Source organism: Lissotriton vulgaris, chromosome 2_1 (assembly GCF_964263255.1).
Source record: "Lissotriton vulgaris chromosome 2_1, aLisVul1.2, whole genome shotgun sequence".
Classification (NCBI taxonomy): Eukaryota; Metazoa; Chordata; class Amphibia; order Caudata; family Salamandridae; genus Lissotriton; species Lissotriton vulgaris.
In genome coordinates, this window is record NC_141687.1 from 1,204,161,372 (window position 1) to 1,204,187,815 (window position 26,444).

General features: G+C 43.0%; 1 protein-coding gene across 1 annotated transcript in view; it reads right to left on the bottom strand.

The window, feature by feature from the left end:
- LOC147732395 (otoancorin-like) overlaps positions 1-26,444 on the bottom strand; it is a 759,538-nt gene that overhangs the window by 603,758 nt on the left and 129,336 nt on the right. Inside the window, exons 3-4 of the mRNA XM_086956929.1 lie at positions 25,259-25,287; positions 24,137-24,291 (exon numbers count right to left, since the gene is read on the bottom strand). Coding sequence (XP_086813055.1) covers positions 24,137-24,291; positions 25,259-25,287 — 184 coding nt within the window. The remainder of the gene's footprint in view (positions 1-24,136; positions 24,292-25,258; positions 25,288-26,444) is intronic.

A 26,444-nucleotide genomic window follows, 5' to 3' on the forward strand; every position in this document is an offset into this window, starting at 1 on the left:
GGACATTTGCGTTGAGAGTAGGGGGAGAGTAGTTGCTGATAGCCTGCCCTGCCTGATACAATGCTGGCTCCACCTCCTGCTGGGCGTCTGAGGACCTAGCCCTGCTCAGTGAATAGGCCAGGTGCTTCTGCCTGGCTCCACCCACAACAGACCCAGGATGTTGGGAAATTCCCCTGCATGGACAAAGGGATCAAAGCCGAAAAGGGGTATAAGAGAAGGACCCCTGAACCAAGAATTTAGATCACTTCTGACAAGGAACCCTGTAACCAAGGACAAGAGGCCTGCTGATCTGAGGACTTGCCTACCCCTTCTGCCAGTGTGCTGTTTGCTGGGGGGAATCCTGCAGTGCTTCTTTATTTTTGCCAAGGAACCAGGAGAGAGGAACGGTGTGTGTACTCTCACGCTTGCTAAGAAAATCTCCAAGGACTGGAAGAGTGCCAGTCTCCTGCTGAAGTCACAGGGCTAAAGGACTTCATCTGCTTAAAGTGCTATTTGCTGGAACCTGTGAATCCAGCACCTCTGAAAGAACCAGCAATCTCGACGTCGACGGACGTCGCCGAATCCAGCTCGACGTAGTGGGTAACGGCCCCAGTGTCCCGCTTCCTCGACGACCGGCCGCCGGGCCCGACCGACGCCAGCAGCAACGCCAGTGAGTGGGAGTACGGCTCCAGCTCCAAGGGACCTCGTGTCCGCACCGCTGCTGATCGCATCGCCCTCGTGCCCTCTCGACGCCGTGAGCGCTGCTCACTCTGTGCAACCGCATCATCGACGACGCCGCCTGCTGAGGCCTGATCGACACCGAAGACGCGACGCCGGATTGCTCGACGCCGCTGATCATCGTGTGCTTCATTTTTCTAAAAGGTACTGTGTTGTTGGGGGTCCGTGTGACTCCGGGCTCGACGTAGCGCTCCTCGCGGTCGACGCCGAACCTTTGGATTAACTTTGCCTCGACGTCGTGTAGCCCCCGTGTGGGTTACCCTGTTGCTAAGAACTGTATTGCCAAGAAGAAGATTGCTTTGATACGAAAGACTTTGCGCTTAAGAAGAAACTACCGTTGAACTATCACTTTTCCCCTTCCCAAAGTATTTATTCAGATTGTGTACATTTTTGTCGTTATTTGGTCTTGTGCTAAGCCTTCTATAAAAATACTTATTTTTATAATACTACTGTGTCGTGTCCATTTGTAGTGTATTCACTGTATTACTGTATGTGGTCATAATTGCTTAACACACAGCCTCTGAGATAAGCCTGTCTGCTCTGCCAAGCTACCAAGGGGGTGAGCAGGGGTTATCGAAGGGTGTGATCCCCTTGCCCTGACTAGAAAAGGTGTGTCCCTATTTGTCAGAAGTGTATACCTCTGCCAACTGGAGACAGCCGGTTCTAACAATGACATTGCAGTGTTCAGTGCCAGTTGGGAGGAACACCTGTGCCACCTCTGGGAAGTGTTGTTGGCGCTGCAGAAAGCAGGCCTCACGATCAAGGCGAGTAAGTGTCAGATCGGGACGGGTTCCGTGGTGTACTTGGGACACCAAGTTGGGAGCGGCCAGCTTCCGCCACTTCAACCCAAGATTGAAACCATCCTGGCTTGGGAGCCACCCAAAACCCAGACAGAAGTGAGAGCCTTCTTAGGTCTCACAGGGTATTACAGGAGGTTTGTCAATGGGTATGGCAGCATGGTTGCCCCCTTGACAGACCTGACTTCCGAGAAGCAGCCCAAGAAGGTGATCTGGACTGACACCTGTCAGAAAGCTTTTGAGGCCCTGAAAGCTTCCATGTGCAAGGCGCCCATGCCCCTGGCACCCAACTTCTCAAGAGAGTTTATCGTCCAAACAGATGCTCAAGAGCATGGTGTGGGGGCTGTTCTGTCGCAGATGAATGAGGAAGGCCTAGATCAACCTGTAGCCTTTATCAGTAGAAGGTTACTTCCATGGGAACTGAGGTGGAGTGCTATTGAGCGTGAGGCATTTGCTGTGGTCTGGGCTCTGAAGAAGCTGAGACCATAACTGTTTGGGAGTCACTTCCGGGTTTAGACAGACCACAGGCTTCTCAGATGGTTGATGCAGATGAGAGGTGAGAATCCAAAGATGTTGAGGTGGTCTATTTCCCTACAGGGTATGGACTTTACAGGGGAACACCGCCCTGGTACAGAACAAGCCATCACTGATGGTCTATCCAGATTTCTCTGCCTTAGTGAAGAGAACTCCCAGGACAGGGTAATTCTCCCCACTTTTCAGACGGAGGGGACATGGGTTAGACCTGCCACCATTGGTGTGGGTCTCCCTTCCATTTTTTTGCTGTTGCCTCATGTATTTTTGGGATCACTGAAATAATATCGAGGGACAAAATATCGACTTGCCAAAATATCGTGGACAAAATATCGACAGTCAAAATATCGAGTTTGTATCTACAAACAGGTAAGTACAAAAATATCGAGTACAAAATATCGTTTACAATAATATAGATGTAAAAAATATCGACTTTATTAAAAACAGTGTTAAATTAAATTAATATTAAATTTTATTTACTCAAATATACTTAAAAATACTTAAATTTTATTATAATAATTAAATAATAAATGAAAATAATAAAAATAATTTTTTACAATCTTATTTGTTAAAACATATATATATAGTAACATACTATAATTAAATAAGATACTATTATATTACCGTACAATACCAGAAGTGTAAAAAATACTATTCCCACTCCAAAGAGTATCGACGGTCACATTATGGATTAGCAAAAATATTGTTTAAAAACTGAAAACTGACCCTGAACCCTAAAATATACCCCTTTACCCAAAAACCCAAAACTGACCCTGAACCCTAAAAATACCCCTTTACCAAAAACCCAAAACTGACCCTGAACCCTAAAAATACCCCTTTACCCTAAAAATGAAAACTGACCCTGAACCCTAAAAATGCCCCTTTACCCAGAAACTGAAAACTGACCCTGAACCCTAAAAATGCCCCTTTACCCAAAAACTGAAAACTGACCCTGAACCCTAAAAAGACCCCTTTACCCAAAAACTGAAAACTGACCCTGAACCCTAAAAATGCCCCTTTACCCAAAAACTAAAAACTGACCCTGAACCCTAAAAATACCCCTTTACCCTAAAACTGAAAACTGACCCAAAACCCTAAAAATGCCCCTTTACCAAAAAACTGAAAACTGACCCTGAACCCTAAAAATACTCCTTTACCCAAAATTTATCAATATTATTTAATTACCAAATAATTAATAATTAACAATAACAATAAAGTAAATATATTAGCACATTAGCTGTAATTATTGTAATAATTAATATTATTTTTTCCCAATTAATTACTTAACAAGAACACAAAATTATATATTAAAATGTACTCTAATTAATGTAATTAACTAATTACAATTAATTAATTACAAATTAATTACTAATACAAAATATGTACAAAATTATATTAATTAATTAAGTAATTATTATTAATTAATTATCAATTAATTATTAATTAAAAATATTTACAAACATATATTAATTAATTAATTATTATTAAATTACTTCCCACCCTATTCCCCTATAAACCCACAACCCGCTACAGAATTACATTAAGCAATTATTATAAAAACAAAATTCATTTAATAAAATATTTTATAACATTAATACACACTTTTCACACATATTATTACATAAAAATACACTATAAAATATTATATATTATTAAAAATTCGATATTTTTGCTATCTATATTTTATACAGTCGATATTACTTCACTTACCTGAAAAAAGATATTTTTGTAGCCGATATTATGTCCAGTCGATATTTTGTCCAGTCTATATTTAAAACTCGATATTATGTCCAGTCGATATTTTGGAGTCGATATTTTGTCTGTGCACCTGCTTTTTTTGCTTGTGTTGTATGGTTTGGGCACTGTGCCACTAACATTCAGTACAACAGTGCAAGTGCTCCCTATTGTAAATTGATGTACTAATCAGTGATTCCATGTTTGGCTATTTTGGTTTACTTGTCAGACCCTAGTATAGTGCACTACGTGTGCCAGGGCATGTAATCTAAATGCTGCTGGTGGGCCTGCAGCACTGGTTGTGCCACCCACAGAAGCAGCCTTGCAAAATGTGTCTAAGGTCTGCCATTGCAGAACTTGCATGCAGTCTGGTACTGTCATGCTGACTGGGCAAGTGCACCCTCTTGCCAGTCCTTAAAGCTTCCCTTTTCTTCATATCAGTCACCCCTATGGTAGGCGCAAGGGTAGGGTGCATTGTAAGTATAAGGTAGGACAAGCTCTGATGTGTGCGGCATTTCCTAATAGTGAATTACAGCCATTTTCGCTTTTCAATATTGCAAGGCTACCTGTTCTCCATAGGCCAGATTGGACTGTTGAGAGTTATTACATTTTATAATCCTAACTGTCTCAGAGAACATGTTCGAAATTCGAGTTTAGTATGCCTGAACTCAGAATAATAAAATACATTTTTTAGTGAAGTTTATTTGAATATTCTGTGTTTGCAAATACTACTTTTAGAAAGTAGGTATTTGCTTGTCTAACCATTCAAACCTGCCTCTGCTAGCTTGTGTATTCCTATGTCTGGTTTTCTGAGTGACAGGGCGGGGGAATTCCAGGAGACAGGCTGAGTCGTCACCCAGTGGTGAATAGAGCGATCTGCATCTAGATAGGAGGGAGGAGTTGCACCTGAACCTTGAATAGGGCTGTGCCTACCTTCCACAATGCTGGCTCCACCCCCTGGAGAGTGGCTGATGTCTCTGCCCTGCACACTGAAAGAAGTGAAGGAGTCCTGTAAACAAAGTGCTCCAGGACTGTACTTACCTTCCACAATGCTGGCTCCACCTCCTGTGGGGTGTCTGATGTTTCTGCCCTGCACTGTGAAAGGAAAGGAGAAGTCTGGTAAACAGAGTGCTTCAGAACTGGTTTGAACTGGTCAAAGGCCCCTGTCACCTCAGAGAACAAAGGATTTTGGGGTATAAATATTGGGACCCTGATCCCATGAAATTAGATCACTTTGGACTACAAGAAGAAACCTTTACTGAGAGGAACCTGAAGAAACTGAGGAGAGACTATTCCCAAGCTGAAGTGCTGCTTGGGGGATTGGCCTGCAGTGGTTGCCTTACTGGAAGGAGAAAGGAACTTTGTGTACTTTGCTTTAAACTTGTGAAGGATCTCCAAGGGCTTGGAAAAGAGCTTGCCTCCTGCTGAAGTCTCAGGGACTATATAAACAAAACAATATCCCAACTGGTATAATTTTAGGACAGTTAGTAGGGACATGAATACAACATTGTCCATGACGGAACAAGGAGACTCCAAATGATTTGCACATGTGCTCAAGGCATCATTTTACTAGGCATATTTATAAGGAAAAGACATATATAATTCACAGTTATTATCAGCACTGCAATTTCAAATTGAAGAATAAACAACCTGAAGTTGTAGAAGGTGCACGCGTGAGACAAGTGAATAACACTACGGCGACACAAGTGACAGAGTGATCAGCGTGAGCGGCGCAAGGTATTGGTGCATAAATATATACAGTGAGTTTTAAAAGGCACAGAGTGGTTTGTAAATAATTTCAGAGGATCATTTTTTCTTTTGTCAATGTTGATGAGAACCACTGTGTGAAGGGCGCCTAAAGCCTTGCTGATAGGTCGAAGGCGTTTCGATCCTTGGCAATTAGGATCATCATCGGGTCAGGGGGGGTTGATAGCAGTGCTGTAAGGGGAAAGAGGGCATACGTCAGGACAAAAGTCCACGGAGGGTGATTAGGGGGGTGGGGTGGGGGGAGAGAGGATGGGGGAAAAAAGGAGGGGGGTGTGGTGGCAACGGGATGGGGTGAGAAAGAAGGTAAGAAGGGGGAGCGCACCAGTAGAGGCATGCACGAGAGCTGAGAACTCACCGAAGGTTGGGCCCAGTGGGGCCGAATTGGAGGAGTCAATCTCATGGATCTGTTGGTTGAGGTTAGCAGAGAAACGGGTGCCGGGTCGGTCAACCCGAGAGGTGGTTGTTAAGGAGCCGATAGTTTTGGTAAGGTGCTCCAAGGGCCTTCAATCTAAAATTAAAAGTTGATGACCCGGTTGTAAGAGGCGAGAATTTAAAAGGACGGGACAACAGGCAAGGCGAGAGGAACTAAACTCACCCAGCTAGGCGTAGTCCCAAGGAAGGCAAGTAATCCAGGGAAGAAGTATGCCGGTCCGTGCGTGACCGGAGGTCGGGAGCACGAGGCGAATAAATCTAAAAAAGGGCAAAGGAGTGATTAATGAGCGCTGAGGGCTCCGTGCGTAATATCAGGGGGATCGGAAGCAGAGGAAGGCGTGTTACATACATGTCCTCGATGTGAATCGAACAGGAATGAATCGTTGTTCGGGCGTTGCTAAGGTGCCGGTGTAGGTGGAACAGAGCTATGTAGCTATTGGGCCGATGAGCGTCCTGAGTGACGTCAATGAAGGGACGTTCGTAAGCTGAAGTATGATAGGGCAGTTGGAGAGGGGCGGGATGGTGGGAGGGGACGGGGAGGAGGAATTACTTTGGTTGCTAAGGAACGATCCAAAGCACTAGGAGACGGAGTAGAAGGGCAGTCGGTGGGAGACTCGTGACTCGAGTTGAATAGATGAACCAGGAACAAGGTGCAAACACATTCTAACAAGATCCTGCCAGCCAACTATATTGCATCCTTTTTCTGAAACTTAAACTTTTCTAAATATTGACCTTCCTAGACATTCTAAGCTTATATTGCAGTAATCCATCATTTCTATGTCAAATTCCCCAAATGCTTTTGGATTGATGTCGGTTTTGGTCAACCTAATGGAACCTTGCCATTTCTCGAGAAACATGACATCGGAAAAGATAGTTATAGGTGAACCAGAATCTGCCATAATTGGAATCTCAATTTTTCCAAATAATGCAACACAAAATGGACCTTTCACATATAGGGATTGAAAACCGATATACATTCAATTGAAAAAATCATGTCATGAAATTGATCTGTACAATTTTCGACAGAGTGTAAATTCCACACTATTGACTCTGGTGGGTCTCTTTGCAGATTTACAAAGAGCTTGAAAATGGCCAATTTTTGTTGGATAAAACACCTTTTTTTCCTGAGGCGGGAAACATAGGATAGTTGCCAAGATGTGATCTGGAAGCACATTCGTAGCAAATTGTGTTCCCTTTTTTAAAAGGTGTTTAAATGATTTGTTCACGTTAACAGCATTAACGGAATTTCCAGGATCATATGAAATTTACTTGGAAGAGTTGATGGATTGATCTTGTTGAAGAACTTTGGAGGTAATAATCGACCTCTCAATGCTATTTGCGATATCAATAGTGTCTTGTAAAGATGGTTTTCTGCAGCTGAGAAGGTGCTCTTGTATCTTTCTTGAATAACAAGAGAAAACAAATTGATCACAGATATAAATCTCAGGATCTGCCTCAAACTCGCAGGTTGCTGCAAGAACTCGAAATGCAGCAATGTATTCATCCACTGTTTCATCCTTGCGTTGTTTTCTTCTGTGGAAATTATGTCTTTCAATCATAATGTTTGATTCCTGGTCATAATGCCTTGCCAAGTGAGATAAAGCTTCTATGTAGGGATTCTAATGTTTGCATCCCCAGCTTCACCAGGAGGAGTGGGAAACTTAGGTAAGTTTTCAAACACATGCTGTGCTGCAAGCCCTAAACTGCCGTAAAGAATTGCAACCTTGCAATCATGAGAACATTTTACAGCATCTATCGCAACAATATAGTTTTCAAAAGCTTTAACCCATTGACGCCAAGGAATACTGGTTTAGCAGGGCTTTGCAAAATAGGAGTAGGTTGGGCAAATTGCTGCAAAGTAGCCATGACTTTTAGTAAGTAAGCAATAAATAACAATAAAAAGCAAGTAAAATGATTTTTTACTCTTAAAATGTTGTAAATGTTTTAGTCATTTAGCCATTTTACTAATAAGTGTTATGTAATATATAGCAATAAAGGTGAGCCTATCACTGAATATGAAGGGTCCAAGGTGAGTAAACAGCGGAAAGTAATAATAGATGAACAAGGTGAGCCTATCACTGAGTATGAAGGCTCAATAATTGAAGTAACTTCATAAAAAGTTAATAAGGTGAGCCTATCACCGTGTGTAAAGGCTCAATAAGTTAAGTAACTTTGTAAATAAAGAGGATTAAAAGGTGTGCCTGTCACCGTGCAAGTAAACAGGCTGCATCATACCTGCGTGTGGATCAGCTGTTGAAAATCGTCGTGGAGTGTTGAACTCCAATCCAGATCCAAACGGCTGCAATTCTGATGACATCTTGGATTGAAGACATGAAGTGTAGCCCAATAAAAGATGGCCGCCAGCGTGATGACGCTGGAGGGGCGGAGCTATGGTGACATCACACAGCGAGTAGGAGTCTCCTGATTTTCACCAAAATGGATGTGGGAAACAGCAGAGGTCCGTCAGCTGCTGAATTGGCGACCCTCTGTATCGGTGGCTTTCTTGAGTGAGGAGGAAGGAGGCATAGAGCGGAGGTGCTGCAGAAATGCCTTCTAAAAATGTTAAAGTGGGCTGGTTGGTGCCGGATGCGTTGAATAAACTCCTGATCATTGCCAATTGATGTGCTGAGTAATCCAAGGAGGCAATCCAGTGAGTAAAAGTGGTTTATTTCCGATTTCCAAAAAACCCACAGCTGGGCGCTCCCGCTGCGTACCAGGATCTCAACCAACTAATTAACTTTTACTCACCGGATTGCCTCCTTGGATTACTCAGCACTTCAGTATGAGGAGCAAGAGGTTAGGGGATTACCTGGAAGAAAGTGGCTGTGCCCCATGAGTCCACGCCAAGATAGAACCGGATACCCTCCTAGTACATTAGGCCAAGTAAAAACAAACAGGCAGTGAGCCAACTAGATAACCAATTGAATTCACAGTAAGGTCCATGATTTCACTTTTTCTTTAAATATATATTGAAGACCCCCATTCTGTTACAAGCTGAAGGGGAGAACCAATGACGTTAGAACGTAAATATAGCGGCATCAGGGGGTTCTTCGGAATGAAAAGGCGGCACCAAAGTAATTGCAGTTATCCATACAGAGAGGTTTGAGTAATATCTGAAGGCAAATGGACTTCAGAGACATGTGAGGGCCTAAATGAACTGCGTCATAAACAGGAAACGTGATGTAGCAGATAGGTGTTATATGGAAAAGAGGTGTTTCATGTAGTGAAACATGCGTCCTTTGTTTCCTATAATTATATAAACATACATGATTCTGCTCTGTAGAAAGTGGATAACATTATTTCATATTTCTTAAAGGAAGTGTGCTCTGCAAAACCATCCTGGTAATTTAATTAATGCACTTTCTTGCTGTCTCTTGTGATCCATATCAGATGGAACTATTGCCATTTTCATGCGCTATCAGTTTTAAGGATATAGGGACCTCACCCACCAATAGAGGGCGTGCTTCATCATACTACCCCCTCCTCACTCATGTAGGACTGTCCCAACACAAGCGGGCACATCCCGGTGGGAAGCTCTTAAGTCCCCAAGTGTCAATGGATGGTAAAATGACGTCATGTTGTTTTAATTGTCCTGGTGTTTTCTTGTGGTTGAGGACAGAGAAAAAAGGAGCATAGGGGATCTGTTAAAAATATCTCTTAGCTGATGTCCACAGATTTATTTTCGATGCCCATTGTTAGCATTGACATGATGAATGCAGGTTGATAATTCGGCCCTGCTATGAGGTTGACTTGTTTCAGCCCAGAACCACATGCCCTTACTTAGGTCCTGAGCTTTCTTTAGAACTAAATTCCCTTTTCCAGTACTCCTCTATTAACTACCCATTGCTACCCAGTGTGTTGAAGCTCAATGTTTGAAGATAAAAAGTGCTGAAGACAGTAATGAATGAACAAAGAAATAAGAAAGTATTGTATACTGAACCAGGAATGCTTGGCTAAAGAGTGATCTGTTGTACCACAACCTATAGTGCCATTTTCTTAGTAGATATACATGCTTCCTGGGAAGAGGATAGGGATGCTGAGCTGGAATCCGCTAAAGAGGACAAGATCCCTCCTTATTCACTCAGATGTGGCTGCCATCGTCCCAGAACAACACTTCTCATCTTTGCACACTTGCCTCATGGATACCTGCATAGTAAAAGAGTGTCAACAGAGTTAATGTTGGCATAAGTGTTTGGTCCTGAAGAAGGCTCTGGACCCATGTTAAGAGAATTTGATTGTGAATGCGCAACCAGGCACCCCTACGATATATATACTACCCAAGGTGCATAGGAACTTAGAGAGACCACCTTTGAGTTTAGCAGGCGGTCCCAAAAGTCTACCAGCCCTGCTTCTGTCCATTGGTTATGCATGGTCACACACCGAAATGGAAGGTAACCTGCGCCTTGCGCCTACCAGTCTGGATGGAACGGTTGAACGGTCCTCTGGTTGAGTTCCCCCGTGCATACGGTTATCACTCCTTTCACTCGTGGTTGTAGGAAGTTCAATGTCGGATTCAGTGTCAGAAAAGTATTGTTTTGCCGAACTTCCATTCTGCGCGCCAGACTGCTCTTCAGTGGCATCAAAATCTGTGTTGTTCTCTGTCTCGTCTAAAGGGTATTTGTGAGCAGACAGTGCTGAGAAATGCCAGACTTTTCCGTCACTCAGGCATGCAGAATTGCAGTACACTTCACAAACGATAAGGGGTTTGGTGTATCTTTCTTGACCCTTGCCGACGTGTCCGCTTCTTTTTACCTTTACCACATCACCTGCTTTGATTGCCACATCCTTGCATCCGTTTTTGTTGTCCTAGATACTCTTGCTCCTAGATTGTGTTTGAGTTAGTCTCTCTATCACCATCTTTGAAGACCAGTGTACTCTGCGGGCAGCCTTAACCCAGCCCACATTGTCCTTTGTGAGTGGAGTTCATCCGCGCATGAGTTCGAATGGGCTGTGGCCTGTAGACTCACATGGCGTTATCCTGTAGGCCCACGCTGTTTTCATTATTTCTTTTTGCCAGTTCAGTTGGTTAGAGCTGGCTATCTGAATGATGCCTTTGAGGACCCTATTAAATCTTTCTACGGCCCCATTGCCAGCCGGGTGGTAGAGTGAAGTTGTTTTGTGCTCGATGTTATGCTTAACCATGTAGTCTTTAAACAATTCGGAGGTGAATTGTACACCGTTGTCACTCACTACCCGTTTTGGTAGTCCTTCGCGCGTGAAAGTGTCCTCTAAGAATTGAACCACGTGATGTGAGTCAGCCTTCCTTGTGATTCTTTCTTCGGGCCACTTGGTGTAGTAGTCAATAATGACTATTATGTATAGTTGTTCATTATCATTGAGTATCGATCCCATTATGTCAATGCCAATTCTTTCCCATGGCATGGATGGACATTGTATTGGATGCAGAGGTAGTTTAAAAGTTGCTTGTGCCTTATCGGAATTCATGCACAACTTACAACATCTGATCTTTCTTTCTACATCCAGGCTGACACCTGGCCACCAATACTTGTTTTTCACTCTGTTTTTGCTGTTTGCGATGCCCAGGTGTCCCTTATGGCATATTTCCAAAATGTTTTCCCTGATAACCGTCGGAGGCACATATCTTCCGCTCTCATGAGTAGTCCATCCTCCATTGATAATTTGTTTTTAACTTCCCAGAAGGGTTTGGCTTTGTCCTTATCCTGTTCTCCAAACCATTCTTTCTTTGTTATGCCGCTAGAGCATTCCCACAATTTCGCTATGCACGAATCATCCATTTCATTGGTCTCAGTGTACCTTTTTGACTCCAGTGGCATTCTGCTTGAAAAGTCTACTAACATGTTCTTTACACCTGGAACATATTGTATGTCATATATGTAATCGAACAGGCGCATCGAAATTCTTGCTAGGAGTGGAGAAGCTGTGTGTAGACCTTTTGTGGTGAGCACCTTCGTTAAAGGCATGTGGTCCGTGCAAAGGTTTACTTTCCTAACCCAGATGTACTGTCGAAAGTGCTCGAGAGCTCAGACACATGCTAACGCCTCCCGTTGAATTACCAAAAAAGTTTCCTCTGCTGAAGTTAGGGATCATGATGCAAATGCTATTGTGTACTCCGTTCCTTTTGCATCTTTCTGTGTCAGTACGGCTCCAATGCCTTTGTTACTTGCGTCAGTTGTCACGTAGTTTTGGAGAGTGGGATCAAATCCTTGTAAGGGTAGCGTTTTGCACATATCCCGTTTTAGATCTTGAAAGGTTTCTTCACATTCCTCAGTCCATCTGAATGTGTTCTTTAGTTTCAATTGCTGTCTTAATGCATAAGTTTTGGTGGCAAAGTTCCTAATGAACTATGCGTAGTACTCCACCAATCCAAGAAATTACCTTACTTCGTCTTTGTTGATGGGTACTGATGAGTCCTTTATAACTTGAATAAGATCGTTTTTAGGACTGATGCCTTCACCAGTTATCTGATGGCCCAGATAGCTGACATAATTGCATGCAAATTTGTATTTTGAATTCTCTGCTGTTAATCCTTTGTTATTCAAAATGTCTAGAACTTGAGAAAACAAATTGATCACAGATATAAATCTCAGGATCTGCCTCAAACTCGCAGGTTGCTGCAAGAACTCGAAATGCAGCAATGTATTCATCCACTGTTTCATCCTTGCGTTGTTCTCTTCTGTGGAAATTATGTCTTTCAATCATAATGTTTGATTCCTGGTCATAATGCCTTGCCAAGTGAGATAAAGCTTCTATGTAGGGATTCTAATGTTTGCATCCCCAGCTTCACCAGGAGGAGTGGGAAACTTAGGTAAGTTTTCAAACACATGCTGTGCTGCAAGCCCTAAACTGCCGTAAAGAATTGCAACCTTGCAATCATGAGAACATTTTACAGCATCTATCGCAACAATATAGTTTTCAAAAGCTTTAACCCATTGACGCCAAGGAATACTGGTTTACCAGGGCTTTGCAAAATAGGAGTAGGTTGGGCAAATTGCTGCGAAGTAGCCATGACTTTTAGTAAGTAAGCAATAAATAACAATAAAAAGCAAGTAAAATGATTTTTTACTCTTAAAATGTTGTAAATGTTTTAGTCATTTAGCCATTTTACTAATAAGTGTTATGTAATATATAGCAATAAAGGTGAGCCTATCACTGAATATGAAGGGTCCAAGGTGAGTAAACAGCGGAAAGTAATAATAGATGAACAAGGTGAGCCTATCACTGAGTATGAAGGCTCAATAATTGAAGTAACTTCATAAAAAATTAATAAGGTGAGCCTATCACCGTGTGTGAAGGCTCAATAAGTTAAGTAACTTTGTAAATAAAGAGGATTAAAAGGTGTGCCTGTCACCGTGCAAGTAAACAGGCTGCATCATACCTGCGTGTGGATCAGCTGTTGAAAATCGTTGTGGAGTGTTGAACTCCAATCTAGATCCAAACGGCTGCAATTCTGATGACATCTTGGATTGAAGACATGAAGTGTAGCCCAATAAAAGATGGCCGCCAGCGTGATGACGCTGGAAGTGCGGAGCTATGGTGACATCACACAGCAAGTAGGAGTCTCCTGATTTTCACCAAAATGGATGTGGGAAACAGCAGAGGTCCGTCAGCTGCTGAATTGGCGACCCTCTGTATCGGTGGCTTTCTTGAGTGAGGAGGAATGAGGCATAGAGCGGAGGTGCTGCAGAAATGCCTTCTAAAAATGTTAAAGTGGGCTGGTTGGTGCCGGATGCGTTGAATAAACTCCTGATCATCGCCAATTGATGTGCTGAGAAATCCAAGGAGGCAATCCAGTGAGTAAAAGTGGTTTATTTCCGATTTCCAAAAAACCCACAGCTGGGCGCTCCCGCTGCGTACCAGGATCTCAACCAACTAATTAACTTTTACTCACCGGATTGCCTCCTTGGATTACTCAGCACTTCAGTATGAGAAGCAAGAGGTTAGGGGATTACCTGGAAGAAAGTGGCTGTGCCCCATGAGTCCACGCCAAGATAGAACCGGATACCCTCCTAGTACATTAGGCCAAGTAAAAACAAACAGGCAGTGAGCCAACTAGATAACCAATTGAGTTCACAGTAAGGTCCATAATTTCACTTTTTCTTTAAATATATATTGAAGACCCCCATTCTGTTACAAGCTGAAGGGGAGAACCAATGACGTTAGAACGTAAATATAGCGGCATCAGGGGGTTCTTCGGAATGAAAAGGCGGCACCAAAGTAATTGCAGTTATCCATACAGAGAGGTTTGACTAATATCTGAAGGCAAATGGACTTCAGAGACATGTGAGGGCCTAAATGAACTGCGTCATAAACAGGAAACGTGATGTAGCAGATAGGTGTTATATGGAAAAGAGGTGTTTCATGCAGTGAAACATGCGTCCTTTGTTTCCTATAATTATATAAACATACATGATTCTGCTCTGTAGAAAGTGGATAACATTATTTCATATTTCTTAAAGGAAGTGTGCTCTGCAAAACCATCCTGGTAATTTAATTAATGCACTTTCTTGCTGTCTCTTGTGATCCATATCAGATGGAACTATTGCCATTTTCATGCGCTATCAGTTTTAAGGATATAGGGACCTCACCCACCAATAGAGGGCGTGCTTCATCATACTACCCCCTCCTCACTCATGTAGGACTGTCCCAACACAAGCTGGCACATCCGTGGGAAGCTCTTAAGTCCCCAAGTGTCAATGGATGGTAAAATGACGTCATGTTGTTTTAATTGTCCTGGTGTTTTCTTGTGGTTGAGGACAGAGAAAAAAGGAGCGTAGGGGATCTGTTAAAAATATCTCTTAGCTGATGTCCACAGATTTATTTTCGATGCCCATTGTTAGCATTGACATGAGGAATGCAGGTTGATAATTCGGCCCTGCTATGAGGTTGACTTGTTTCAGCCCAGAACCACATGCCCTTACTTAGGTCCTGAGCTTTCTTTAGAACTAAATTCCCTTTTCCAGTACTCCTCTATTAACTACCCATTGCTACCCAGTGTGTTGGAGCTCAATGTTTGAAGATAAAAAGTGCTGAAGACAGTAATGAATGAACAAAGAAATAAGAAAGTATTGTATACTGAACCAGGAATGCTTGGCTAAAGAGTGATCTGTTGTACCACAACCTATAGTGCCATTTTCTTAGTAGATATACATGCTTCCTGGGAAGAGGATAGGGATGCTGAGCTGGAATCCGCTAAAGAGGACAAGATCCCTCCTTATTCACGCAGATGTGGCTGCCATCGTCCCAGAACAACACTTCTCATCTTTGTACACTTGCCTCATGGATACCTGCATAGTAAAAGAGTGTCAACAGAGTTAATGTTGGCATACGTGTTTGGTCCTGAAGAAGGCTCTGGACCCATGTTAAGAGAATTTGATTGTGAATGCGCAACCAGGCACCCCTACGATATATATACTACCCAAGGTGCATAGGAACTTAGAGAGACCACCTTTGAGTTTAGCAGGCGGTCCCAAAAGTCTACCAGCCCTGCTTCTGTCCATTGGTTATGCATGGTCACACACCGAAATGGAAGGTAACCTGCGCCTTGCGCCTACCAGTCTGGATGGAACGGTTGAACGGTCCTCTGGTTGAGTTCCCCCGTGCATACGGTTATCACTCCTTTCACTCGTGGTTGTAGGAAGTTCAATGTCGGATTCAGTGTCAGAAAAGTATTGTTTTGCCGAACTTCCATTCTGCGCGCCAGACTGCTCTTCAGTGGCATCAAAATCTGTGTTGTTCTCTGTCTCGTCTAAAGGGTATTTGTGAGCAGACAGTGCTGAGAAATGCCAGACTTTTCCGTCACTCAGGCATGCAGAATTGCAGTACACTTCACAAACGATAAGGGGTTTGGTGTATCTTTCTTGACCCTTGCCGACGTGTCCGCTTCTTTTTACCTTTACCACATCACCTGCTTTGATTGCCACATCCTTGCATCCGTTTTTGTTGTCGTAGATACTCTTGCTCCTAGATTGTGTTTGAGTTAGTCTCTCTATCACCATCTTTGAAGACCAGTGTACTCTGCGGGCAGCCTTAACCCAGCCCACATTGTCCTTTGTGAGTGGAGTTCATCCGCGCATGAGTTCGAATGGGCTGTGGCCTGTAGACTCACATGGCGTTATCCTGTAGGCCCACGCTGTTTTCATTATTTCTTTTTGCAAGTTCAGTTGGTTAGAGCTGGCTATCTGAATGATGCCTTTGAGGACCCTATTAAATCTTTCTACGGCCCCATTGCCAGCCGGGTGGTAGAGTGAAGTTGTTTTGTGCTCGATGTTATGCTTAACCATGTACTCTTTAAACAATTCGGAGGTGAATTGTACACCGTTGTCACTCACTACCCGTTTTTGTAGTCCTTCCTCTAAGAATTGAACCACGTGATGTGAGTCAGCCTTCCTTGTGATTCTTTCTTCGGGCCACTTGGTGTAGTAGTCAATAATGACTATTATGTATAGTTGTTCATTATCATTGAGTATCGATCCCATTATGTCAATGCCAATTCTTTCCCATGGCATGGATGGACATTGTATTGGATGCAGAGGTGGTTTAAAAGTTGCTTGTGCCTTATCGGAATTCATGCACAACTTACAACATCTGACCTTTCTTTCTACATCCAGGCTGACACCTGGCCACCAATACTTGTTTTTCACTCTGTTTTTGCTGTTTGCGATGCCCAGGTGTCCCTTATGGCATATTTCCAAAATGTTTTCCCTGATAACCGTCGGAGGCACATATCTTCCGCTCTCATGAGTAGTCCATCCTCCATTGATAATTCGTTTTTAACTTCCCAGAAGGGTTTGGCTTGATCACTTAACTTGTTTTTGCTAGACCATCCTTCCTTGATCATTTGTATTATTAATCTAATGACTTTGTCCTTATCCTGTTCTCCCAACCATTCTTCCTTTGTTATGCCGCTAGAGCATTCCCACGAATTCGCTATGCACGAATCATCCATTTCATTGGTCTCAGTGTACCTTTTTGACTCCAGTGGCATTCTGCTTGAAAAGTCTACTAACATGTTCTTTACACCTGGAACATATTGTATGTCATATATGTAATCGAACAGGCGCATCGAAATTCTTGCTAGGAGTGGAGAAGCTGTGTGTAGACCTTTTGTGGTGAGCACCTTCGTTAAAGGCATGTGGTCCGTGCAAAGGTTTACTTTCCTAACCCAGATGTACTGTCGAAAGTGCTCGAGAGCTCAGACACAGGCTAACGCCTCCCGTTCAATTACCAAAAAAGTTTCCTCTGCTGATGTTAGGGATCATGATGCAAATGCTATTGTGTACTCCGTTCCTTTTGCATATTTCTGTGTCAGTACGGCTCCAATGCCTTTGTTACTTGCGTCAGTTGTCACGTAGTTTTGGAGAGTGGGATCAAATCCTTGTAAGGGTAGCGTTTTGCACATATCCCGTTTTAGATCTTGAAAGGTTTGTTCACATTCCTCAGTCCAACTGAATGTGTTCTTTAGTTTCAATTGCTGTCTTAATGCATAAGTTTTGGTGGCAAAGTTCCTCATGAACTTTGCGTAGTACTCCACCATTCCAAGAAATTACCTTACTTCGTCTTTGTTGATGGGTACTGAGGAGTCCTTTATAGCTTGAATAAGATCATTTTTAGGACTGATGCCTTCACCAGTTATCTGATGGCCCAGATAGCTGACATAATTGCGTGCAAATTTGTATTTTGAATTCTCTGCTGTTAATCCTTTGTTATTCAAAATGTCTAGAACTTGCTCCACTCGACGGTCATGTTCCTCTCTTGTTTTTCCCATCACTAGAATATCATCTTGGAACAACGATATTCCAGTGACACCTTCAAATATGTTATTCATTAATCTCTGGAACATTGCAGCCACAGAGGCTAAACCGAATGGAACGCGGGTGAATCTAAAACATCCAAACGGTGTTAAAAGGTGGTCAATTACTTGCTCTCACAGTATAGTTGTACTTGATGGTACGCTGATTTTAAGTCGATGGTGGTAAACCACTTGACGCCCTTGGTGGTGGACAGCATCTCATTTATCTTGGGGAGTTGGTACTGTTCCACTACGATATTTTGGTTCAGGTCTCGAAGGTCTATGCAGAGCCTAAGTTTTCCGTTGGGGCGTTTAGCTACGACGAGAGGTGCGACCCACTCCGATGCCTCTACCTTCTCTATTATTCCGTCTATTTGCAATTTGTCCAGTTGATTTCTGACCTCATCCCTTATTGCAAATGGTATGTTTCTTGCCTTGTGCACAGTGGGTGTGGTGATGGGTTTCAATTTTATTTTATGCTGGTATCCCTTGAGTACCCCCACATTACCACTGAATACCTTGGGGTATTTTGCTAATATTTGACTAGCATAGTTGTCCGTGTCAGTCACACTCAGCACAGGTTCATTGCTGTTTGGATCAAGCTTGATTCCCAAACTTCCTTGGTCCATCCATCCGAGTACGGATGGTACTACTTTTGAAACATCGAGATTACATTTGGCTTCTCTACCTTTGTATATAAACTTTAGACTTCTGTAACCACGTACTTCTATAGGTTTACAATTGAATGATTTTATTGCAATGTCTGGTTTATTGAGTCTTTCTCCAATTTTATCTTTGAATTTGGCTTCCCAGACTTTCTCGTTCACAATGGTATAAGGTGAGCCCGAACCTGCCACAATGTTTATATCCACTCCACCAATTGTCATAGTACATACCGGGTTTATTGTCTTAGCTTTTAATTTGGTTACACTGTCTTTTTCTTGTTCATCGTCCATGTTAAGAATGTACATGTTGATGTCTTCATCATCATCATTAAGCTCTTCCTCTTCATCTTCCACTGCTTTCACATGTTGGGGTCTTTTCCTATTGCATGCTTGGTTAAAATGTCCAATTAGACCACAAAATGTGCATTTAGCTTCACGGGCAGGGCACTTATAGTCATACGCCATGTGAGCAGTGCTTAGGCATCGGTAACAATATCCCCTAACCCGTGTCTCATTCGTCCTGTAAGTTTGTGTGGAGTCTTTCATTTTCACACTCTGCTTACTGACCTACCAATTTTTTTGATCAGACACCTTGTTGACGTTCTCACCTTCCTTCTTTACTTTGTCTTCTTTTAGCACCGCTTTAGCGCATCGTCCCGTGAGTTCAGCCTTCCTAGTGATATCTATTATGTTCTGCAGAGGGTACTCACCCTTAGCCCATAGATTATCTTGAATATTTTCGTTTGATCCTTGCATTACAATTTGATCCCTTATTACTTCATCGTGAAGGTGTCCAAAACGACAGTTTATTGCTAGGTCTTTAAGAGCAGATAGATAGTCGTCTTTAGATTCTTCCTTTCCTTGTTTTCTGTGGAAGAATGTATATCTGTCTACTCCAACACAAACTGTGGGTTTGTAATATGCATTTAAATCTTCAATTGCGTTCGAGAATGCATCTCCTTCATTCTCTCCTCTTATTTTCTTGTTTATACAATTATAAACTTTTATTCCTCCTGCCCCTAAGTTGTGCATTAGTATTTTGTACTTCTTTTCCGGTTTTATTTCTGGATCTCCTTCAAGAGTGGAAATCTAGTTGAGGAAATATTCCCTCTACTCTTCCCACTTTAACACCGGTTCACTGCCTGCACGCAGAAATGACTCAGGGGGTGAAAGGTTCCAGATACATCCAGTTGCCATGTCACTTATTTGTTTTTTTTTCACTATAAACAGTTCTACTGGAAATAATAACTTTGTTATGTTCAATGTGCTTTGCTTTTGACCCCTGCAAGTGTCCTTTGTGTTCGTTTAAGTTTGTGTAGGAAAAATACTCTTTTCCTTAAAACTGATCAAATGTACACTGCATCAACTTTAAATATGTGTCTTTTCTTTTTTTTTTTTGAATTGTTTATTTACCTTCTGGACCTCCAGTTGCTCAGACTCGCAGAGCTTTTCCTTTTTGTTGTTACTGACGAGCGCACAGTCCGTGTCGTTCTTAGCGCATGAATTACTTCCTGGTTGTCTTTTCCTTGTTGACTGGACCGCTGGTTCTAAATGCGTATTTTTTTTACTCTCAAAATGCCCGCCAACGTTAATCACGAGTGTTGTGATGATGTGGAAGCCGGTTCGCGCAGATCACAGTCTTCCTGGATGCCGTTGATGAATGACGGTTGGAAATCGCCGTTGGTGCGGTTGACAGGTTTTTATTTCCTTTCTATTTGCGACTCATGTCCCTCTATCTGTACCAAGTATCTGTCAGTACGACGGTCAATGTGCGCAAATTTGTCAAAAAAGATGTCAATTATTCCTGCAGACGATTTACGTCAGTTTACACTCTTCCTTCACACAAACTCCAATGTTCAGCTGAGAGTCTCTCAACATATGGTCAGATTCTAGTTAACTTGCCACACGTGCAATGCTCTGTTTCTATCATATTTAGCATGTTATTCACTCCGCATCCATGGCAGGTTTCTTTCCATATTTTATTTTCGATCGCCAAATGTCTTTTTATTTTTTAAGTTTCAGCTACTTTTTTTCTCTGGTTGAATATTTTGTACTTTTTAATCACTGCTAGCAGCACACCGACAGGTAGCTCAGATGGTCGCTTGATTTTTTCTGTTTTCTTCTTAATTTTCCGTAGGTTCTGTGTTGGCTCGACATCACCCGTATTGTTAAGAATCACTCCACCAAGGGTATAGTGAATTCGTTATTATTTACGAGCCAACACACATGCTCCTACAAGCGTCGGAGCTGAGCTGCAGTCAGCTTGGCGATCAGCTGGGAACTGTCACTTCTGACAGTTATCAGCTGATGACCTCACTGGTGGTACGGTGTCCTCGCAGGGACACTGGCAAGCTCATCAGGTAAGGTGTCCCGTAGTGGACACAAGTATTCTAAACACAACACATACGTATTTTACCATACCGATCCAGTACATGTGCCCATAAATACCCATCCAACAGCCTGGATACAGCTCTGCACCCTCTCAGGAACACCCTCGGTATGTGCTGTTGCTGCCACCAGGACTCAACAACTGGTAACATGTGCTGACTCTGTCACTTTCCTCAGTCAGCATGACGTAGCACGTACAGTACGCGGCGACTGTATACCTGTGCTGACACTACCACATCTCTCAGCAAGCATGACGTAACACGCACAGGCGTCCTCGCGCACATCCCCCACTTTGAATATATATCGACCTCATACTGGGATTTGGCTCTCCATGACTGAGCTACGGCCGGTTTCTTGAGGTAAGCGAGTGGTTGCTCATCTTCTTTCTTCTACTTACAGGCATGGCACGTCCCCTTAATGCTCTGGGCTTTTTACGTTCTGACTAGCCCGCACACCATGCGGTTTTCTATCCAACCTAGAAGACAGCACTCCAAGTAGGCCCACGGGATGCTCCCTCCCCTTTTCCCAACCCTGGGCTTTAAATTAGACATCACAGGTGTTAAATTTTGTAAGCGCGCTCGCAATCACATCACCTCACTGTTTATCTATAAACTCGACCGACCACACAGTGGCAATGTACATTAGGTTAGCTTCGACCATCACCACACGCATTAGAGAGTCCATCGCCCGTAATTCCTTTATCCGTTTGTGGTTAAACGACTTGAGGCTACCAGCTCCCATTACAGCCGACACAGCCTGCTTGCCCGCAAGAGGCCCCCGTTTTGCACCACACAATCACTACGTGCAATTCCACATGTGATCGCTCTCCGTAATTTCACTTGACCATTCGTGGCACATAGTCTTTGCGGAGTACAGAAAGTCACTCCACCAACACAGGAGTCCATCACCAGGACCACCCCGTCCCACTATGTTTATTAACTACATGAGGCCACTTGCTTCCTTCATGAGCATGTCCTTCCATTTCTTTTCTAGGCTACACAGGATTGTTCCCCTCTTGTGCAAGTGGACCTCGCTGAAGATGAGATATTCTTTGTCCAACTATGATCCGGGGAAACACTTGATTGTTTCCCACTGGTTACAAGCTGGAACAGCTGTAGACTTTACTAGGATTATGTAACATTGCCCCACCTGAGAGTCACCAGGTTCTATTATCCACAGCTGCATACGTCTGGGATGCATCACCAAGCAGCATGTGATGTCTCCCCTTTTTTCCCCTCTCTCCCCACTCTAGAAGCTAACTCAAGCCCTCGTTCCCATTGAACAGGGCAGATCTCTTCCCCCGTTTTTACTACAAGTAGGTATTGATATCTCCTACATTAGTAGCACACACACCTTGTTTCAGCCCATCCTCATACAACGTTTTAATTACCTATTGTTGCTCCCCCAGTCCTGATGAAGACCCCACCCCAAGGACCACAACCTGTCCTGACCTGAAGGGTCGAAACGTTTGTCAACATTGGAACAAAAACTCTAGTGACACTTTATAAAATTAACTTTGGGTCCGTCTGAGTTATATACAACACTGGGAACATTTGATCATTCACAGAAACGTATACAACAAACCATGTTGATGTATATATGTCACAATTACCTTTCCTTGTCCCCTACCCACACGTGAACACTCTACTCCCATTCCCTCCTCTCTTCCCTACCACACCTAGAGCACTGTATTATATTGTACATTTGTCTTGATGAATAATCCTATTGCTCCCATCTGTAAATGTCTTTTGATTACAATCGCATCAGATAATCTCTATCATTATAAAACGATTGGAGTGGACACATGCCACACTGAATTTGTGTTGTGTTTTTTGCTACATTAATTTCATGCATAAGATTTGTTTACTGCCGTGACCACACTGTTCAATACTGTACTTATTGACCCAGGTCAGGTAGTATATATGGGTTACCCCCTTTATATACAATACTCATTTTAACATACATCATAGTTGGTGGATTAATGGTTTCTCAACCGGGGGGGCTCCCGTTTGTGTTTGAACAATCCCATACGGACAAGGAGGCAATCCTGTGAGGAAGCATGAACTGATTTGTGGCTGAAAATGACAACTGTTCCAACATGGATAGCAAGAAAGTGCATTAAGTCAATAACCAGCATAGAGAGGCTCCCATTTTTAAGCTTCTCGCTTTTGCTGGATATTCTTTGTTTTAGCAATGTTATTTAGGAGGCTGCCTGCCTCTGTTCTCTCCCCTTTGATTTGGTAATATTTGTAAAATGATATAGTTTGTTAAAATGCGTTTAGAACATGAACTGGTAACTAAAGTGGAACAGTCCAGATATTAGGGACAATTGAGCCTCTGGGCTGTTTGTGAGCCAAGTAGGCTCTTCTTGGTGCGCTCCGCTTGTTTGTTTTCGCATCTCCTAAGAGTATGTGCGCAGCATACCACTGTGGGGTATTTATCCACTTTGGAGTAGGCCTCCAATGCAACTGTAGTATATCCACATCACTCCTATTAAATGTTGACGCTGTCTTACACATCTGCCACGGTGTAGCCTTCTCTCTCTTAAGGCACAATAATAATTTCCTTCAAGGCATACAAAGAGCTTTCTTTAGTCTTTACATTAGATATTCCGTTTTAATTAACCCTGGGTGTAGTTTGCGTAGTCGCGCTACGCGTAGCTACGCAACGTGCACTTTGCACTAAGCAAGCTACACGAACTGCGTAGTGTGGTAGGGAAAATGCTGTTTGCACTGATTGCACAGTGCCGGATGCTTATCCGCACTGTGCAATCATTGCAAACGGCATCTTGCACAGTACAAGTGGTTGTTTTATGCCGCTTGAGTAGATTTGTACTCAAGCAGCAGTTTTCTCAATGCGGACTGGTAGTTTCTCATCTCGAGCGGTCGCGACCATTCGCAATGAGAAACCTGACCTCCCAGCGTTGAGAATCTCACCGGGAGGTTTTTTTTTCACGCTTGCGATCGGCAACTTGATGTTGCTGATCGCGAACGAGGGGAAAGTCTTGCCGGGATGTTATTTTGCTTGCTCGCGGTCACCAACTTGACGTTGAGGACCGCGACCAAGCAATAAAATGCCCGCTACGCTATGCGTTTTTGCACTGTGCTACGTGCAATTCGCGTAGCGTGTAATTGCGTAAACTTCGCAAACTACATGACCGCAGCGTAGTCCTATGCCCAGGGTTAGTTTTAATAGCCCCTCCTTCCACATTTGTATATGCTCATACCTCTGCCTGTGGGATACTGGTAGGCCTCGCATTGTGCACAAACAGCTGCTGTGAGGCACGTGTGGTACCTCCCACCTCACTCGCAGTGCAGGCTCCCAGGTATACTTACAGATTTCTCGACTGCGTGAGGTTGGACAACTGGCTGAAAGTGGCTACACATTTCTCTGAAACCGTGTGGAGATCTGGACGGTTGAAGGCCGCGATGGTTGCAGAGTTATTAGCGAGTTCCTGCCGCAGAATTACTTCCCAGGCATTGCAGGCATCCTGGAGTAATAGGGGAAAAACGACACGGCCTCTGTTAGAAGCATAGAGAAGAGACGAAGCCATGTGCGAGATTTCATTTTTCAGTTATTTGCACGCCACGTGTCAGGGAGGGGCTTAAGGTGCTCCCTTCCCATAGTAAGTTTCATGACGCCCTATTTTACTCACTTGATACACAGAGCGCAAACGTTTTGTTAGAAAAATAGGAGAAAACTGCAATACAGGTTTGACGTTTCCATTTTCAATCCAATTAAAAAATTAATAATTGAAAAAGAAACGCGTTATGTTCAAGATTACGTTTCAGTTACAGTATAAGGCTTCGTTTTATTGTAATATATTTGAAAATGTAAAATTAAATCTATCTATTTTAATTTCCATATCTGTTAACGCACTGTTCTTTCTGGGGAAGTTTTGATGACGTTTTGGAAAATACTTAAATTGTCTGTTATTGTTTAAAGTCTGTTTTAACACTTTATTTTATTCTTCCTCGGCAATTGCCTAAACATGTTTATGTGTACTTAATTTCTTTAGATTGAAAAGTCATGTGTGTCTTTTGAGGCGGTGCTTTTCTGTTTTCTTAGATTTTTGGGAGCTTTACTTATTATGACCTGAAGGAATTAACTTCTGATCAATGTCTGAATAATTCCTTTTACTGGATTGGTCGGTCAGGCAAGTGTAGGAATAACAGTCATTGGTTCGAAAAGCTCCGCATTTGGCTTTGTGACTCTCTGGTCCTATTTACAGTGACAATCAATGCATGAGGTAAGTCATCAACTCTTGGAGCTCTCACTGATAATCTCAGCGTTTTAAATGACGCGCTCCCCAGAATACACACAAAAAGATGACGCACAGTCAGTGAGATCAAAACTAAATGGGGCAACTTCTAGCAAGGGGCGCTAGAAAGGCTGTACCCTGGTAGTCCTTTACAAATGAAAGTAAATAACAAACGCTAACAATAAAATTGCATTACCTTCGCTTTGGTATTTTCTGCCTTCTGACCTGCAGGGTGACAACAAGAGTTCGTCATTAGGTAGCAGTGAAACACATAAGGCCCTACAAGGCGTTTGCCAAGAGTAACAACATATGACTTTCACATTCACTAAGGATTCAACAAACTCTCTCTTTGGCAACACAGCCGAACGCTAAGAAACACAGCATGGCAAAGCCAACAGGTCTAGATTTAATGTGCTAAAGCATGCGGTGTTAGCACAAGAGGGATACACGTCGGAGAGAGTGTATAGAGAGGGCCATAGTTGTAAAGTAATCCCGCATGCAGTTGAAAGCAAACACTTGGAGTGGAGGCAGAAGGAGACACCCAAACAGCCAATAGTATTAGGTAAAAGATAAATACTCTACTGGGCTGAGCAAAGATATGGTTGACAAAATTACAACCCAGGGGCTAAAAAAGGTCCGGTTGAAGGAACCCAATGTTTGAAAGGGGCGAACCGAAAGCCCACTAACCATATATGTTGAGCAATAATGAAATCGAAGACCTGTCTCAAAAAGTGTCCAGATTAAGACAATGTGCATAGTGCTGCATTAATGATAGAAAGAGCACTACACATGCCAATAACTTAACAAAACATGAAATAACATATAAGGAAGTCACACAAAACGTGTACACTCTTACAGTCCAGTTTCTCTCCATGTGTTTCAGACCACCCTTTAACACCATCGATGCTAGTGTTATTTTCCTCCAGTGCTGGCACTTGAGATTCCCCATTGTTCATGACGAGCTCAGCTCGTCATCAGCACAGCTCAACCGTGCCTCATGACGAGCTGAGCTCGTCATGAGCGTCCAAGGGGTTAAAAGAGTAATACAATTTCAGGGGGTGAAAGCAGGGGATCTGAGACAAAGGTCATTGGATCAGCGCACAGATGGAGGCCATTGATTGAGCTTTGGGCATCGAAGAGGAGTGGTTGTAATAAGTCAGAAAGATCACAAATGGGGAAGAGTTAGCGTACCAGAGTCGATGACCAAGACAATGACAGAACAGGGATGGAGGGTTATAGGAGCCCAGGAAAGGCCTTTGAGCCCACGGAGGGCAAAGAGATTAATGGTTACTATGTGGAGGGAAAGAACGAGATTAATGGTTATGATGTTTATCGAACGTGCAGAGATGGAGGGTACTGGGGCTTTGCAAAGTTCAGACATT